At 33.4% G+C, this 20,309-nt stretch overlaps 1 protein-coding gene and 1 pseudogene across 2 annotated transcripts; both read left to right on the plus strand.

Moving 5' to 3' along the window:
* The first annotated feature begins 7,259 nt into the window (after positions 1-7,259).
* Positions 7,260-9,211, plus strand: LOC106388211 (F-box protein At4g00755). 2 transcript variants are annotated; one of them, XM_013828244.3, is made up of 5 exons: positions 7,260-7,414; positions 7,641-7,774; positions 7,860-8,428; positions 8,510-8,628; positions 8,710-9,211. In XM_013828244.3, the coding sequence occupies exons 2-5, from the start codon at positions 7,660-7,662 to the stop codon at positions 8,981-8,983; spliced, it is 1,077 nt and encodes a 358-aa protein (XP_013683698.2). In that variant the 5' UTR covers positions 7,260-7,414; positions 7,641-7,659; the 3' UTR covers positions 8,984-9,211. The 2 variants fall into 2 exon arrangements, with proteins under 2 accessions (XP_013683698.2, XP_048612266.1); XM_048756309.1 differs by having other exon boundaries at positions 7,394-7,774.
* Positions 9,212-15,962: 6,751 nt separating this feature from the next.
* LOC125586317 lies at positions 15,963-20,096 on the plus strand (annotated as a pseudogene).
* The last annotated feature ends 213 nt before the right edge of the window (positions 20,097-20,309 follow it).

Consider the following 20,309-nt stretch of genomic DNA (forward strand, 5'->3'; position numbering starts at 1 on the left):
AAATTTTATGGCTAGGATTTTCAGATCTCTATAGAACTTTGCAAGGCTTCGCTCTGGTTTTAAATGGAAGAGAAGAGAAGGGGAAGGCTCATTTTTATAGGAAAATGATGCAGCTCAAATTAACCCTAGAGCCAACTCTCTCAAATAAGAGATCACTATGTATTAATTAGGGATTGAATCCAGAGAGAGTGGGGGCACACTATAGATCATACTAAACGTAAGACTAAGCTAGGTAAAAAGATATTAAAGCAGTAAATAATTAATAAAACAGTAAGTAAGATAGATGTGGTTGATAAATAGATAAGAAGGAAGCTAGACTTTCAGGTTTATGTAATCTAAATTATGATTTTGATGCTAAGAACATGTGATGATCAATCCTAGAACTCGAATGTAATTGTAAGATCTCCAGCTCTCACTGTGAGTCTACATGTTAAATCTGTATCCATATTTCATATCCGAAATGGAGTGAGTGTCGATCGATACACCTATAGTGTGTCGATCGATATGCTTTCAAACAAGCTTTAATGTTCAGATCAATAAGTTCATCAAGTCGATTAAACTAGCTAGATATAGCTCGTGCCTAACAACTTAGCTCAACAGAACTATGTTCAGGTATGAATCAACTTTCGCAATTGTTAGTCTTAAGATCATGATTCTTGTTAGCTACTCTAGAATGTAAGCAATAAGATCTAACTATGTGAAGAATTTTAGATAATTAACTTAGCAGTTCTATAATCAATTCATCATATTAACCTCTAAGTCTAACAAATTATTCTACTCATACATAATCAAGCAAGACATAAAGATAAACATGATGAATTGCATAATGAGATTAGAGATAAAAAAACCGGAGTTCCAATACAATATTCTGAAAGGGTTCTTGGATCTTCTCTAAACCTTAAAAAGCTTCTATAAATAATAAAATCAAATTTGTGTCTCTCTGCCTAAACACTGGCATAAACATATATATTTAGGTCAAAACTCGCCAGGAGCATTCTTGTAATTTTGTGAAAACTTTTGTGTCTAATTCTTGATCCTGATCCGGCAAGGCCTTTCTCGCTAGGGTGTAGATTGACATCAAGGATGAGTGTCTACCGTCACTTCCTCTGCACATCGACTCTGTCTAATCTTTGCTCAGCTACGGGTTCTGCTCCCTTTAAGCTCTATAATTACCTCCATAAACTCCACAATGCTCCAGACGTACATAAACATGTAAAGACTCTAAAATAGACTCCAAACATAACATAAAGACTCTAACTAGAACATATATTATGGCATAAATAGTGGTAAACACCATAGTATATCAGAAAAGAAGAGGAAGCCCTAAGTTTACTACTCCGGCCAAAATTAAAACAAAGAAGGAGATAGGCTTCGGTCCAAAGTAATAAAAAACAAAGAAGCCCACATACCGGCGGGCCGGGATGTGACCGCATCACTATGTGTTGCTTAGCATAGTCGTCTTCTCCAAGTCCAGGAGAACGAATCTGATCATTACCCCATGTAGCATGTATGTTTCTCGACTTCTGCATGACCATTTCCATGAACATCCTACGATTAGTGTGTGTGGGATATACAAAGATACACTGCTCTACAGTTCTTTTTCAAACGATTTGTTTGATGATAAAAAGGCTACAAACCATAACCATCCAAATTCTATTTATCCGTTTGATCGCATAATCATCAACCACAACTTCTCTAGTGCCATTCATATACTATCAGAGAGAGACACACAAAAAGAGTTTAGATGGAGAAAACGAGGAAACTCAAGTCTTTCAATCGAGAGTGACTCGGAAGCGCTGGTTATGTAAGACTCAATGGATTCTCTCTCACCATCTCCGCCGGAGAAGAAGAATAAAGCAGTGTTCCTAATATTGGTTCAACTGATTCGAACCCACACACATGAGTCTACACATACATTACGTAATGAATATTTTTTTTGTCATCAACATATATACTCAACTAAGACTCTTCGAACCATCTTGGTAACTCTGCGTTCATGTAAACGACGAAGGATCATTGTTTCCTAGAACTGAGTGGCAGGTTGTCGGCACTTTTATTCCGCGTTCTGAGTACATTTATGATCTCTGAGTGATTACAACTCTCTCTCAGGATCCAAATATCTTCCAAATAGATTGTGTATGCTGTCCATTCTATCGGTTCGGAAACCATCTTCACCAATTGGGAACAGTCCGTTTCAAACGTCACATGAAATTGCTGTAAATTCCTCATGCTTTCCATTGCCCGGATGAAAGCTTCTATTTCGGCATTGAGGGGTGATAGGCTAGCCCTCGTGTTTCTAGCCCCTATCAATCCGTCAAAACCTTCTAGAGTGCTATCCCATCCTTGTCCTGAAAAATATCTTGTATTTTCCAGGATCCATGTGTGAAACACTATCGTCCATGAATCAGCAGCAGTGAGATAATAAGGTTATTCGAGATTTCGGCATCAACCTCTTGGCCTAAAAAACAATCTTTCTCGATAAATTCAGTTGATTAGGATAAAATTTGATTCCTTAGGAGTCGTATACATGCACGTTAAGTAGTCATGCATTTTGATAAGAACTCCCAATTCTATGGCAAATACAACTCTTTTGATCATTTCTTCGCATGTACTTGCAGTAGCATTCAAATAATGTAATTTGATTTCACATGTATATACTTGGTTATATTTCATCTCGCCAACAAGTTTCGTAATGATCATAACGGGCCTATTGTTCCGATGGAGAGAAGAACCTATGATTAGCTTTTCAGGAAATTTCCACAGAATGGTATACAAAGTCAACATATCGCAATGAATACAAATGAAATTGCGAAAGTATGCACATACATTTCATATACTATTTCATTTAGATTTAATGTAACATGAGAAATGTTTTCCATTGCGTACCACAATATCTACAACTCCTTTAAGGGCCTATACATAATGAATTGGTGTGGTATATTGATATAATAACATATGAACAGTAAGAACTAGCATTTTTATTTCCTTTTATCCCACTTCACACCCGATACGCACTTGGGGCATTTTCTCTACCCCTTCTTACTCTGAAAAAAAAACAGGGACACCTTGCGGTCATGGTTTCTCTTGGATATATGGTTCGTCCGGGGTAGGGATTCGGGTATTCGGATCGGTTCCGGGTAAGACCCGTTCGTTCCGGGTAAATCGGTTATTTAAAAATTGTATCCAATGAGTACTTGGTCGACTTATGGTTTGGTTTCGGATCGGTTCCGACCAGTTCCGAGTCGGTTCAGATATACAAGTTTATACCTGAAATATTATACTTTTATTTATATTTTTCTTTTATATATATATATATTTTATTTTCTTAAGAAAAATAAATCAAAATCGCCTATATGTTAATATGATGTTGTTAAGTTCAACAAAGTCAAGGTGGTCAAGTGGCCTTATCAACCTGGGTTCGACACCCAGAGAATACAATTATGTGTTTTTATACAACATATAATTCGGTTAAATCGGGTACCCGATCGGTTCCGGGTAAAAACCGAAACCGAACCGATACCTATGGGTAAACAATATCAATATCCATCGGTTAAATATACTATGACTAAAACCAGACTGAACCGGTCAATCTCGGGTCGGATCCGGTTTGGGTATTCGGTTCCGGTTAAATGTCCCAGCCCTAATCCGGGGGACCCAATTTTTGTTTATCCTTTGATAAAAAGATTCATTTCCTCATAAAAAATAGGAGGTAGAACCAATAAAGATTTCTTTTTTAATTTCTGCTTTGAGGTTCCCTATGAAATGAGGCACTCAGCCATGACATGACTCGAGGAAGAAGCCCCGGCTAACTCTATGCCAAATTCTGAATGTTTTAAGAATTAATATTAAACAGATACATATATTCGTTATATACTTCTTTCAACCACTAAAGAAACTAAAGAAACAAGAACAACAACTTCTAATTCATTAGCTAATATATTTCCAAAAAGTGAAAAACTAAGTAGTATTTATCAAATTTGTTCCTATTTAAGGGAACACTATTGAACCAAATGACAAAGACATTGGCTCCGAATGGTAACTGCGGGTTGAGTGGTGCGGGACAAGCGGTTTAACTGTGGTGCGGTTTTAACAGTTATAAAAACGTATAGATATATGGTATATGTAGAGATTTTTGTTATTGTTAACTGCGGTGCGGGGCGGGGCGGTTCGTAACATTCAAAGCCATTGTTGAAAATATGGCTTTTTCTTGAACGAAAATGGTGACATTGTTCTTCCGGAACTAACTTTTCTATGTTGTGTAAGTCGTCGAGAGTGTGATGTTTGTGCCTCAAACCATAGGGCTGCTTCAGTTTCTGCCAATCGGATGTATTCAATAATTACTTTAACAATATTTATACTCTTTAAACTAGGCCTGCTACTTCGGTTACTTCGGGTCAACACGGTTCGGTTTCTCGGTTCGTCGGTTAGTTCGGCGTGAGAAAAATCTGCTGAATAAAACCGAATATAAATTTGGTTCGGTTTGGTATCGGGTTTATTCGGTTCGGTTAGCTCAGTTCTGAGCATTGGATGAAGCTTGGTAGTGGTTCTAAAGATGTGTACAACTTCTTAGTTTATAAACGAACCGAAATGTCTGAACCGAACCGAGATTTGACCATTTCGGTTCCGAGCATTGGATGAAGCTTAGTTTCTCCCTATTCTTATTTATTTCTTTTTTCTACTATCAATATTAATAAAACTTCAAATTTATTATTACTTTTAAAAGTACATTTTTTTGTTGACACCAATATTAAATGTCAAGAGTGATGATCTAGTTTGACTTTCCGATTAGACATTCGGTCCGGCAGAATCTGACCACATGAGAATCTTTACAAGTACTTTGAGTTTACAATGTAGACAATTAGATTCATCACCAAAAATATTTTAATAAATTTATTAATTAATGATAAATATATTTGGAGTTTTTGTCAAAAATAATCAATCAAAAATACATATAAATAAAAAAATAACATAGTTACCAGACTTTGTTACTCTTTATCTTTTTTTTATAATAATTGTTTTGATGATGTTTATTATCCTACTATTAATATTTTCATCATACACTTTAAAGTAGAATAATTTAGATACACTATATATGACTACTTTAGTTAACAACTAAATTATACATTTTACAGTAAACTGTAATATTTGAACATAAAAAAATTAAACTTTAATAAAATATAGTTCTGTAAAAGCTTATTAAAACCATATCTAAAACACAATTTTTAAACATTGTTTTCATTATTATTTTCAAAACTCTGTGGAAGGTTGGAGATAGAGGACAAAAGTGAAGCCCATCTTTCTAATTTAATTCTAACAAGAGAGAGTTAAGGAGTATATGTTTTTTTGAACTTTTCCTAAAGGTGTAGTGTAGATAAGTGGTGGAATAATTATAAACTACATTACGTACTTAACTTATCTTCTAAGTATCGTATCACATATGATGCCATCCAAGAATTAATTTTGGGATTAAGGAAAATAAAGACTGAAAAGTGACCAATTATAATTCTTAAAAAAACAAGAAATCAGCGGGAAAATATTTGTTAATGAACTTTTCCTAAAGGTGTGGAAACCCATTATATCTAGTGTATAAGTTTAGGCACATATATCTAATGTATAGGTTTAGGTTCGTTTATCTGGAACCAAAAACTGAACCAACAAAATTGAAAAACCAAAACTAAAATTAAATCAAATTTTAAAAATAACCAAGCATATTATATATTTCTAGAATAAAAAAAATTGAAACCAAACATAAAACAAAATGATACCTGAATTTTTAAAATATAAATTATATACGAACAAATATTAATTATATTTTAATTTCTAAATAACTAAATATCATAAAATACTATTTAGAAACTGAATTACTCGAATTTTTTTAATTCAAAATATTGAAAATTATCCTCATTATCAGAATTTTTTTTTATTTGAATAACCCGAATTACTTGATATTTAAACTAAAGATCTCAAATTATATTATATTTTTATCTATAATTATGTAATTATCCAAAAATCAGAATCAAACTGAACTGAATTGGACCCCATTTTTGTTTTTTTTTGCATATTGACCGGTTCCTAACTTTGCTACTGAACCGAGCCAAAAACTGAAATAACCCAATTGAAACCAAACAAAAATTTGCGGTTCCTAAATGAAGCAAAACACCAAAAACCAAAATACCAAAACCAAATGTAGAAAACTAATAGTGCATCTACATTTAATTGGTGCAAAGAAATCATTTTATTCTTAAAAATTATTAACTCTTTTTAGTGGGGTATGTATATGGTTCATAGACGAATTAAAATATAATCAAATATTTTATATTCGATCTGAATCTGTGGTCAAAACAGTAAATCTGGTGAAACATATATAATCTAGACTGGCTTATGTTATTCATATAACATTCTATCAGACGTTCTACCAACTGATTTATTTCCATAACATTCAAATTTAGTGAAAACCTATTAACTAAAAACCTGATAAAATCCAAAAAGCCGCCATTAACCAGTGAACCGACACCTGCTAACCTTCTATCAGACGTACTTAGAATAACTTGACTTGATCGGACCAGATGAGGCGGCAGAGAGATCTGCTGATTTCACGGAACTGACATCGCCGGATTTGCCCTTTGACTTACTCAGAACGATTGAGGCGGCAGAGAGATCTGCTGATTTCACGGAACTGACATCGCCGGAGGAAACACTGGTTTGATTGACGGGATCGACTGAAACAGGGGGAACCATAGCTTCACCACTCGCTTGCACTGTCTCGGAAACATTGGATAACGTCATCGCCGGAGGTATAATATAATCGAGAGTAGATATTATGATTTTGGTGAAGAAAAGAGCTGGAGTGCGAGATCTATATATACAGAATCTCAGATCCATAAAACCAAGAGTCTCCATCAATGAGATCAAATTGCGTTTAAGAATGGAGATGGGATTGATTGATAGTAAGCTAGATCGGCGATCGCACGAAACGAAAATGCCGGAGAAGACGAAAAGAAAAGGAGTCGAGAATCGTCTTTGTTCAAACCGCGTCTGACGTGTCGTAGAGAAGCATCCTGATTGGCTGATTTTATTGCTGACGTGGACAGCTTCTCTGATGCTCATATAACTCTTTTAGTATAGGTTAGATTTTATAATATTTTTTTAAATAGATTAAACATTTCATATATTTTATAAAATAGTAAAACAGAAAGTCATTAAATATCATTATTCTTGAAAAAAAAAGCGGTCAAAAAGACAGGACTAACCTTGCCGTGCGTTGACGATGTCGGCATATTGGTTAATAGAGACCCGAATGATTCCGCCAGAAACCGTCTGTTTTCGAACTTGTCGTTGTCTCTATTAAAACTAACCCCAATTCAATCGATAGGGTCACCGTCGCTCTTATCCGATTCTCGATTTAGAATCACAGGTATCAACTTTGTTCCATTCCATGCTTTGTTTCAATCTTTTTCAATTTTTTTGTGTGTGTGTCCATATTCATCGTCGATTCGCTGTGTTATCGACACCCACCCCTTTGTCCAGTCTGTATCGGTCATCGGATTTACAAGCGGTCGGGTCGTTTGATCGTATCGCTGTTTATAGATGTGAAACCGAAACAATACAATGTAAAAGTTTCAATCTTTTTTTTTTCTAAGGAATTTGATCGAACCAAGGATGGATTTCGTTGAAAATCTTGATACCGACATGTCTCTAGCCATTCTTTTCTGTCTTGATGACCCATCAGATCTAGTCCGCGCCAGTGCTGTCTCACGCTCCTGGCGAGACTTTGGTAAGAAACATCTTTTATTGTCCTTGAATTGAAAATCTTTAGTATTTTTACATCCAAGAATGTGTTTTTTTTTTTGTACTTGCAGTGATTAAACACAGTCTCTCGAAGAAGCTGTGCTTGAAGTTGTTCCATCAGCTAACTAGTGTGGATCGTATAATAGACACAAGCAATGATATGAAGGAATCGTTTGAAGCCGGGTCAAGCAGGGATGATACAAGGGTACTAGAAAGAGAGCACAGGGTTTATGCCTTATTGGCTAAAGGATGCACATCTTCCCCTATCAGAAGCTGTATTGCCGATGCCATCATAGCCTCCAGTACCGATAATTTCCCAGCAGAGAGCATCTTGAACACACTGGACGAAAGAGATAGAATTGGTGGCACCCCTTCGTATTGGTCTAGTACGGGGCACCACAAGACTTCCGTGCCCGAAACACTTCTTTACCAGCTGAAGGGTGATTTGTGTGTCATTACTGAACTCAGCGTCCAGCCTTTCCAAGCTTATTTCCAGCCGGGTACACCGATATACTCGTCGCATTATGTTCGTTTCCGGTTGGGTCACCTCGATAACAATGAAGCTGAGACAGCGGGAAAGTTTCCTGTTGAAAACAAATATGTATGGACTTACACTTCACAAGAGTTTCCCATGGCTCAGGTAGGTGTGTCTGTGTTATCAAATCATTAGCGAACATTATACTCATTCTTCTTCAACTGTTGATAACCCCAATGTTTGTAGGAGAATCGGTTGCAGAACTTTAAGCTTCCAGAACCGGTTATTTGCATTGGTGGGTATATGCTAGTCGAGTTTCTTGGTCGGGTTCAGACTCAAGAAATGGATGGCTTATACTACATATGGTACATCTTCTGCTCTCTCTCTCTCTCTCTCCCTATTTGTCGAGTTTTTATATTTTTTTGATGATTGATGGGTTATTGCAGCGTGTCGCATGTGAAAGTGATGGGAAGATCACTAGCAAAATCGTTTCAGGTGGTGGATCCGGATGAGTCAGGGAAGTTTGGGTTGAAGGTGTTGAGTTACAGTGATCCACAAGAAATGGATGAGAACGAAGAAGAGGGGCTAAGTCCGTTTAGGCCGATGAGAAATCTTGAACAGCTCTTGAATTTCCTGCACAGGCATCCTCTTGACGTCGAGTATGTTTGGCCTGAATCTGACGAGGAGGAGGAGGAAGCTGAATCAGACGGTGAGGTTTAGTGTTTGAATCACACTGTGGGGATGGGATGCATGCTGAATTGTGTGTCTCTTTTTCTTTCTTTTGATTATTAGTTTGTATTTGCTTCTATTGTTGAAGAATCTTATAGGTGTTTTTCCATCTTTTGTGAGCGGTTTTTAAAAGCTTCTTTCTTCTCCAGCCTCTTACAATGTGTTGTGTGGAGAGTTTTCTGAAATAATAACGTTACTACTTTTTTATGTTTCGTTCAAGTTTCACGTCCTTGGCAATGCAAGCTTGTTTTTATGATTCAAAAGTCTATCTTTGCTTTAGAACAAAAGATAATTGAAAAAACTATGTTGGATTGGCAACTATGGAAGTTTGAAAGTTGCCGAGAATAGATCAGTATTTTGTTCAGTCTGTCATTATCTTGAGATCTCCATATCAAGAAGCTCTGCTTCTCTCTTTCCACACAACCACTACATCTTAACACTCCTAAACATATCACTTTCAAGATCTTTTCTTTTTCTTTTATTAGACATTTTCTTATCGACATTTTTACACCGGAGGCAACACAGAGCGTTTAAGGATGGAACTAAAGGCCAAGAATGTTCAAAGACTGCCACTTGGAAGATTCAAATTCATGTTCCTTTCAAATGGGTTCAAATCGATTCCCAGAAGGCCTTCAATGATACCAAAGAAGAAACAATCCAATGCATTGCAGGCTGTGTATAGTGCCGTTAAGAACCTCCGTTCTAAATACACCCCATCAGGTATTTTACCAAAGAGCACTTCATCCAAGAACAAAGCAAGCATCACCATCGTACGATGGAGCTCCTCTAAGGACCTGCTGCATGAAGACATATCCCATTTCGAACCTTATCAGTACACAGCTAAGACAACCACGGGATCCTCCAGCACCAGCGCCACATCCTGCAGAGTTTTTACCGTCATCATGGAGACGTGCATATGCTAGAGAAATTGAAAGGCTGGACTGGAATGAGAAACGGATGATGAAAATAGAAACATGACTGGTTTTGCTCAAATGTTGTTCTTTTTCTATTTTATTTTTTCAATTTTCTCATGGTCTTCTTTCATATTACAGACATAATAATAGCTTATTTATAAAGATTCGTTAACAAAAAAAAAAAGAGAAGACAAAACAAGCATTTGATGAGTTTCTAGCACGTCTACAGTTCAGCTTAATGGCTCAGACCACAATCACCAGCTCATCAGTAGAAATTCTACATGGCTCACTAAGCTACGTGCCCACTAGACTACGTGCCCATCTAGGCTATGCGCCTCTATTAACATGAACTATGAATGGCTTGATTGAAGATGTACGATATTTGTCTTGAAATAGTCTCTGACGTAGTTGCTGAAGCAGACGTCGTGTTGAGTGGTGAAGACCATATGAAGTCAATGTGCTGAGCTGGAGTCGTGTAGACTTGGAGAGCAAGAAAATATCTTGGAGAAAAAGCAAGAGGAATAAACTTGGGTAACAAGTTTATGACCCAAGTTTATGACTTAAAAAAGTGAAATAAGTGCAATTCCAAAAAAAGGAAAGTTGCACTTATTGTTTTGGATTATGTCCATATACTTGATGCCTTAGAGAAAAGGTACTGAAGAACATGGAGTTAATGATAAAATAGCTCTGAGGATCGTCGAAAAAGACACAGACCCAGAGGCTGGTTTTATAGAGGGAGAAAAGCTCTTGAGTGTGGTCTTGATCGTGCTGAAGCAGTTGCTGAAGTACTGACGGAAGAGAGACATAAGCTTTGTAGCTTAGAAATCATTCTGTAGCATGTGTTAGGGTGTTAACACTAGACGTGTAAAAGTTGAATTAAGCAGATCTTGTAATAGATTGTTTAAAAGAGATTCTAATAAAGCATAAGTACTTGCTTGTAGTGTATTGTTTAAAAGAGATTCTAATAAAGCATAAGTACTTGCTTGTAGTGTTTTGTCTCTCGGTTTACTTTCTGCAGTACTACTGTGGTGTCTCTTTTACATCAACAGAACGGGTCACCTAAAACAATGGATAAATATTTTTGACAGTGGTTACCGCATACTCAGTTTCAAATGAAAAATGGTGAAATATAAGTTCCAACGAGGGATTTTATGTAATCATTTAAAAAGATGTGGCCTAATAAATAAACAGTATTGACTAAATGATTGTTAGAGAAATATAAGGTAACACATTGTTAGTCGAAATTTAAAGTAAGACCAAAATATTATTAGTTAATAAAAAAGTGCAACAACTTTGTTTAAATAGATTTTTAGGATTGATTCTCTTTGAATAGTATAGATTATATTACATAATAATCTTTTACATATATTATTGGTTTCGAATATATGTTGTATGAGCTAACCGGCTTCAAAATTTAACGTAAATTCAGTAAAAACATACCATTTGTTAAGGAAAATATGTTCCCAAGTTTAGGTGTCTGGATAAGAACATATTTCAAAATTAATAAAGCATAAACATGGCACGAAATATTAAATAATGTTTCTTGTTGTTTTTATTTTAGTGATTTGATGGTGTTAATTGTTTAAAAATTTGAGTTTGGTCTTTTGTTTACCTCATCGTAATTGATTTTAGGTGTACATGAAATAATTTTACATTCAATTATATTCAGCCCATTTTATAGATTCTTAAAATCTATGTTAAGCCTAAAACGAATTCAAATTAGCTTAACTAAAAACCTAAGGTAGTCTTTCAGAGTTTTAATGGAGAGAATCGAAATCATTCTATGTCGGCAAAGGGGAATAGGTTAATGCAACAAAAGTTAGTGAGCTTTCGAAGCTAAATAGTTTGCTACTGGTATTTTTTGAAAATCTGAACTACTCACTTAATTAATGGAAAATATTTTCTACTAGACAACATATATCTATTTAAATAATACTAGAACTTGACATGCACGCTCACGTGACTTTTTACTTTGACTTTCTAAACACATAGGTTATTTGGATATTTTTTAGATTTCTACGAACCTACTCAGACCCGGAAGGATCCAACTCGAACACTGTCCAAAAAATTATAATATCCGAATAAAATTTAATTTAAAAATCCAAAAACACAATATCCAAAAAACTGATTTGTACTTGAATGGGTACTTAGATGTCCATGTCTAACTTATTTTGTAAATAAATAAATAAATTTATTAATTGGTTTGAGTTTTTGTCAAAAATAAAGCAATATTATTCAGACCTGTGAAATTATTAGGTTAACACATAAAAAATAAATGATGTCAAATTATTATAGTAAATATAATTAATGAAGTAGATGGGAAGAGTGAAAAAGGTTTTAATAAAACACTTAAAAATAGGTTATATATGTTTTGTACTTTGTAATGAATGATGTTGAATTAATTAGAAAAGACAATAGATGAAGTAGCTAGAATTAGTTAAAAAAATGAATGAAAATCTGTAAGAAACCACTTAAAAATAGACAAGTATTATTTTGTACTTCAGTTTTAATAGAATAGATAAATTATCAAAAAAAATTATTTGACTTTCATATCTTTCATGAATATCTAATAATTCAAATATTCTAATATCCCCAGTAATAAATAATTATTTCTTTACGTTGCTCGGGAATTTTCATGATTACTATTTTCTTGAGACCATTATTCATGTTTAGCACCACTAAGGAGACATTTTTAAAAATAACGTTTTCATTAAGTGGCAAAAGATTCTTATACTCATGTTCTCTATACATACAATAAATAATAATTTAAATAAATAAATAAAAGTACAAAAAAAAAAATTATTTTTTCGAATTATACTTTTTAAATTCCAACTTTTTTATAATTTTGTTTTTGAATTTTTTTCAAAATTTTATTTTGAAACTATTTTTAAAATATTTTATATTTTTAAGTACTTATTTATATATTTATTAGAATCTTAAATTTCACATTCCAAAAAAACAATTCTATTCCTGAAATCTAAAACCTAAGTCTAGATTAGTTAACCTTAGGGTTATAAATGTATTTTACCCTTCCTTAACAGTGAAAGTAAATCATAATCCCTACCTTTATCCCTATCTCTAGTATAATTCCGACATTTGGAGAACCTATAGATAGATATATGACATCATATATCCTCTTAAAATTATTTATTTTCCTGCTTTTTCTTTCTCTCTCCTCTAAATAAAAACTTCTTTCCTTATGTTGTTCATTCATAAAGCCATTCAGGTTAATCTAAATTGAAAGGACATGATTTTATCGAAGCTCTAGTCTCAAGAGCTTTTATAGTGGAGGCGTCAAAGAGATCAAGCTAATTAGGCCAATATGATTAATATTAAGGTTTATGGTTCACCCTAAAGGTTTTGGGTTCGTGGTTTACCCCCTATGATTTAGGATTTAGGATTTTGCTGATGACATTTAGGGTTTAGAGTTTTGTGGCGGCATTAACAATATCAAAATGTGTTTTTTTCGACAATTAATTTTCTGATTATTTTTTATTTTTCATAAACATAATATGAATTATGACTTAACAAATTTTTATTGGTTATCGTTTTAGTGGTAAACGTACAAGCTCATAAGAAAAACTCATTAAAATTTATCGGTTCGGGTTCGATTTGGATCTTGTCGGGTTTAGTTGTCTAGAAACTGTTAATACCCGCTATTTCCTGGTTCCTAATTGTTTCAGATCGGTTCGGTATTTAGAATCCAAAAAAGATTGGAAAATCCAAAACATACGCTCAACCCGAAAAAATACGTGAAAACAAAAAACACCAGTAAATTTTTCAAATACCCGAAATTTTATCTAAAATCGGACCCGAAGTCACAAAAAATACCAAAATGTTATCTGATTATTCAAATTATATTTATGAAAATCTAAAATTTTATCCGAAATTACACCTGAAAAATAGAACCCAAAACTTAATATGATATAGATAATACCAAAAATATACTAAAACACCCAACTCCAGAATCAATATGTATAGAGTTTTTCTTAGGTTTCACCGCTATAGTGAATCTTTACGTTTACCACTACCATAATAACCAATAAAATTTTGCCCAGACATTTTATGTTTTTGAAATAAAAAGGTAAAAAAATAAAAGAAAATAGTAGTAATTACCAAGAAAAAACAATTTTTTTAACATTGTTAACTTCATCAGCATAACTTTACACCCTAAATAGTAAACATTAAACCTAAACGCCATCAGCCTTGGGTTTATGGTTTATCCAATGGTTTAGAGTTTATCCAAGAGTTTAGGATTTACCTAATGGTTTAAGGTTTATCCGAAGATTTAAGGTTTTGTATTTAGAATTTAAGATTTAGGTTTTCGGATTTTTGTGACAGCGTTAACAACATAAGTTTAGTTCTTTTGGCAATTACTATTTTTTTTATTGTTCATTTTTTATTTCTTAAAATAATATGACTTGGCAATTTTTTATGATTATTATGGCAGTGGTAAGTTAACCTAAGAAAAAGTCAAACGTATAAATATGATCGCAATTTTATCTACAGTAAAACTACTTCCATATGTGTGCGCCTCTTTGAGATTTTGAATCTGACCTACAGGTGAGAATATTGGTAAAAACAAAATGTTGCTTTCGACTGATACATATGTCTTACCTTATTATATGCCTAAGCCTAATATAGCATAACTCAGGCAATACATGCCTATCTTCTCTACACGGACACGGGACATCACTAGGGGACTAAGGGGTAACTTCGGTTTGGTGCCTCTATCCAAGTACCTAATTAACTAATTTTTTGCATGACTTCCTCACTATCTTTTGATTCATGGTTTTCTAGCTAAATAGGCCTTTTAGTTATCATATAACTACATTTACCTTAGCAGTACGAGTTGCAAAACAGATGAAATTTATAATAACTATCTTAGCAGTTTCTTATCATTTACACCCAAAAAAAGAAGATAAATTTATGTTATTGAATCATAGTAAGGTTGAAATTTTAACTATTTTATAATAACTATCTTAGCAGCACGGGTTGCAAAACAGATAAAAGTAAATTTAAACTCATGCAAAACAGATAAATTTTTTAATAACTATTTATTAAAGAAACCGGGCCTCGTGGTCTGGTGGTAAAGGAACCTCGGCTGAGGTGCCCGCCATTACGAGTTCGAGCCCCGGCCACAGCGGATTTAACATGGTTTCCGTTTGGCCTTCAGGACCTTCCTCGCTAGTTCCGGTTGGACGCGGTGGGATAGTCGAACTAAGTGAGAGGTCCGGATACCTGGATTATCAAAAAAAAAAAACTATTTATTAAAGATAAAAATTATAGTTTATTTATAATTTATGTTATTGAATCATAGTAAGGTTGAAATCCATATAACTTAAATATATTAGCAGTTTTTTATTGCATACTATTATTCAAACAAGCTAAAACACTTAATATATTTGACATTCTAAATAATCTTAGGTTTCTAATCACAAATTTAAAATAAAAGCAAATAATTTACATTTGTAACAAAAATAGCAACTAAAACTTCAGATAAGTTATTTTCATCTAATTTTTAGATATATAAATTCAAAAATATACATGTAGCATTCATTAGAATTCTCCTCAAATTCTAAAATTTTTGTCTACTTAAAATTAACAAATCAATTATGTAAACATATTTAAACATAAATGAAGTTTCAAATATTAAAAATGCATAATTATGTACAAAAGTTAAATTTCATTAACAAACAAAAATAATTTCGTGTTTTAAAAATGTAGATAGAAGTCCACTAAGATGTTATATTTTGTATCTAATTGTCATTTATTAGACCTAAAACGCCAAAGGGAGTAGAGATGTATAAACTAAAGATAGCGAAACTAGTTTTTTTTTTTTGAAAAGGGTTAGCGAAACTAGTTGCAGCCCGTATTTAAAACTAAAACAATGACAAGTTAAATTAGGCTGATTTAAAAAAAAAAAGAAGTGAAATTAGGCCATCAAGTACTCCACGGAATCAATTGTTTTGAATCATATAATGTACAACTTGGATGAATAGAATTTCCACCTATATAAATATATGATGTTGAATATGTTTTCCATTTCATCACAAAACAATCTTCCTCACTATCATCTCTTCAAATCCGTTAAAAACTATCTTTCTCTACTACTCCATTGTAATGGCTTTGTCACTTCTGACATACTCCATTAAAATCCCCACCACCGCTTCCACGGTAGTTGTCCGGCCAGTGTTACCTATTCGATCTTCCCTTCCCTCTCTCCGCCTAACTTTTCCGCATAGAACACCAACCTCATTCATCTCATGTTGCTCCTCTGTGTCTGAAAAGGCGGCAACTAGTGGTATTGACCTCAAACCCGACGTGGAACGGTGGCCAAAGTACATACCCAACAAGCACCCCGACAAAAATTATGTGAGAGTACTCGACACGACGCTGCGTGATGGCGAACAATCTCCAGGTGGAGCCCTTACTCCAGCGCAGAAGCTAGAGATTGCTCGGAAACTCGCTAAACTCCGAGTAGACGTCATGGATGTTGGTTTTCCTGCATCGTCTGAGGAAGAGTTAGAAGCCGTTAAAACAATCGCCAAGACCGTTGGGAACGAGGTTACTTAATATCTGTTTATTTCTATAGTGTGCTTGGTAACCATTTTATGTCGTGTCGGTTCTGATGGTGTCCAACGCGAATTTTTAGGGTTTAAGGCTACACCTGGAATGAATGTGTGATAAGTTTATTTGGAATACATTATTCTAAAATAGATTACCAGTGGCGAATCCAGTATCTTAGACATGCACCCACTCAAATTTTGATAGTTACTATTTAGTACCAAAGTTCTAACCATTTTTTAATATAAGATAACTTAAATCCTTATATTTTCTCCTTGTTATTATTTATGCACCCATGAAAAAATTCCTCTAAATTCGCCCCTGAATATAACTGAACAAAAATTAAAAAAAAATTCCACATATAGAGAATTCATGGAAGAAACAAGTCCTTGGAAAAATTCATCACTTTTTTATATACTAATGATTTATTTATTCTATTTCATTTTATTATCATCCCATTTTTTATATGAAAACTGTTATGCCTTTTATGGATGCAGAACTGCTGAGCAGGTGATAAACTCACATGTACATGCAGCTTGACCGGATCTGTGGACCGGAAACTATAAAGATTATGAACCTATAATTAATTAGTATATTTTAAAAGTTATAATGAAAATGAATTTAAAAGAGTTCCAACCATCTAACTCTTTCAAAATATCAGAAGGTAAACTGTTTCATCCAAATGGAAACTAATTAGACAACTGAATCTTAAGAAACAATTGCCCTCAAAATACTCATTCTATAAAGGTTGAAGCACCTATTTCTACTTTTTTTTATCCATGGTCGGTCTATCTAAAATTATTGAATTTTACCTACATAATTTAAATACTACCGAATTTTACCTATTTTGTAAATTATAATAATAATAATAATAATAATAATAATAATAATAATTAGTTATTAAAATTAATAAACGATTCCTGAAAATGATATTTTACCTATTTCATAATTTAAATACTACAGAATTTTTATTTTTATTTTTTTAACTAAATAAAATTATATTTATCGATAATATTTTAAATAAAATTATACTAATTAATTATTTAAACATAAGAAATAAAAATTATAAGTCTGCTATAGGCGTATATATAAAAAAAAGATCTAATGATAGAATAATGTTATGTGTAATAGTGCATTACATTAAAATGGTATAATTGTAAATAAATATAAAATATTTTTTTAATGAAAGCTCTAGTCATAATTTAACCATGTAAATGCAAAGATATTTTTAATGAAAACATTTCTTGTAATAAACCTTGTAAATGCAAAGATTTAGCATTTATATTTTCATTTGATTTTCTTGTGTTCAACCTTTTATCAGTTAAATTTAATAGTAGAAGAATATTTTAGTGTTTGCGGGGGTAGGCCTGGGACGGATCAGGTATCCAGGCAATTTTAAGGTATCCGGATCCGGATCCTTATCCGGCGAATCCATAATTTTACTATCATTATCCGGATCCGGGGTTTTCGGATATCCGGATGTCAGATATCCTTAAAAAAATTGTAATAACCGGCGAATATCCAGATCCAAATTTGGATCCTTAAAATAAATAAAATAATAATATTAATATATAAAAATATTAAAAATAGTTTAAAAATAATAAAATATCTAATGTTTTTAATTATATCTATGTATAATATTACAAAATTTACATAAAATTTACATATACTATTATAAAAATAAAAATATATCAAATAAAGTTAGTTTTTATATATAAATATTACTATTTCTGAAATAGTTATTAATAAAACTTACGGATCCGGATATCATGACTAAAAATTCAAGATATCCGGATCCGGCTTTGATGGATCCAACCTTTTACTATCCGGATCTGGATTCGGCCCTTCCGGATATCCGGATTTTTGGATCTTCGGATCGAATTCGGATCTCGGATAAAAGTCTCAGGCCTTGGCGGGGGTGGTCATTTTTTAATTTATGGCACATGGCCTACTGCTACGTTGAGTCACTCTGTATACATAGTAAACAATTATATCTTTGTTTGCTTAGGTGGACGAGGAAACAGGATACGTCCCGGTAATATGCGTCATCTCACGATGCAAACATAAAGACATCGAGGCCGCTTGGGAGTTGGGAGGCGTTGAAGTACGCGAAGAAGCCGAGGATATACATATTCATATGTACTAGTGAGATTCACATGAAATATAAATTGAAAAAGACTAAAGAAGAAGTGATCGAGATGGCTAAAAGTAGTATTAGGTTCGCTAAAAAATTAGGCTTTACTGACATCCAATTTGGTTGCGAAGATGGCGGCAGGTCCATATCTAAAAACCTTTTTTTGTCAGATATCTCATTTATTTGTTTGGTTTTAATAACGGTACGAAATCTTTGCTAGTAAATCTTATATTTTTAAATTTGCATTTATATTTTACAAGATTATTTATATAATTTACATGCAAAAACAACCACACGCAGACTTAAAAAAAAAGTTTTTAGCTGTTCACTTAGTGTTTTTGCATTTAGACTCGATCATGTCATATATATATTATTGTTTTAAAATATATACTAGTGTGTGATTCAGATCGGAGAAGGATTTTCTTTGTAAGATTATGGGAGAAGCGATAAAAGAGGGCGTAAAGACGGTGACCCTCGCGGACACGGTAGGGATAAACATCCCGCAAGAATTCGGAAAGATGGTTACTTATCTCAAAGCAAACACTCCTGGAATTGATGATGTTGTCGTCAGCCTTCATTGTCACAACGACCTTGGTCTTGCTACCGCTAACACCATCGCCGTTCGTAATTAACTCTTTTTATGTTAGTTTAATAATTAGACAATCGCCGGACGACAAGATAAATGTTCTCAAGGTGACAGAAGTATATAAGCATATTAATTCTTTTAGGGTGTGCGTGCGGGGGCAAGACAAGTCGAAGTAACGGTCAACGGAATAGGTGAAAGAAGTGGGAATGCGTCGCTTGAAGAGGTATCATAATCATTAACAATTATCATCATCATTACCATAATACCATAGATAATGATCATCATCATCATGAATAATATTTCTTTGGCATGTAAGATTGTAATGGCTTTGAAATGTCGTGGAGCATATGTGATGGACGGTGTTTACACAACAATAGACACAAGCCATATTATGGCTGCTAGTAGGATGGTAACTTTTTTATATATAATATACACAATATTATGGATAGAAACTAAATATTATATAGTAATAATTTTGTTTTGTCGTTAAATTATAATAATTTAGTGATGTATATAAAGTGATGTTGATGAGCAGGTTCAAGAGTATACTGGCTTGCATGTTCAACCACATAAGCCCATAGTTGGCAACAACTGTTTTCTTCACGAGAGTGGCATTCACCAGGTTAATTCCGTGCTTTTGATTATTTATAAGTGACTAATAAATATATATAATTTGATTTGCTTGAGAATATTGTTAAAACATTCCGCAGGATGGAATGTTGAAATATGGAAGTACGTATGAAATCTTCTCACCAGAAGACATTGGGGTCGAAAGTACTGAAAGTTCCGGCATTGTCCTTGGAAAGCTTAGGTGACTATTGTTATTACTAATTATATATGTAATAATTCTTTTCTTTTTCCTTTTTTTCTAATGTGATATTACTACGTAACAACAATGCAGTGGACGTCATGCTGTGAAAGTTCGGCTAAGAAAGGTAACCCTAATTGTGATTTTGTACTTTTTAATCGTTAGTTATATACATATATATCAAATAAGAGATTAATGTTAAGTTTATGAAAAATTTACTATTATTATGTATATATACTTATGTGTTAATTATGTATTCTCAGTTAGGATATGAAATCACCAGTGATGAAAAGTTGAGGGACATTTTC

Source organism: Brassica napus, chromosome A2 (genome assembly GCF_020379485.1).
Source record: "Brassica napus cultivar Da-Ae chromosome A2, Da-Ae, whole genome shotgun sequence".
Taxonomy (NCBI): domain Eukaryota; kingdom Viridiplantae; phylum Streptophyta; class Magnoliopsida; order Brassicales; family Brassicaceae; genus Brassica; species Brassica napus.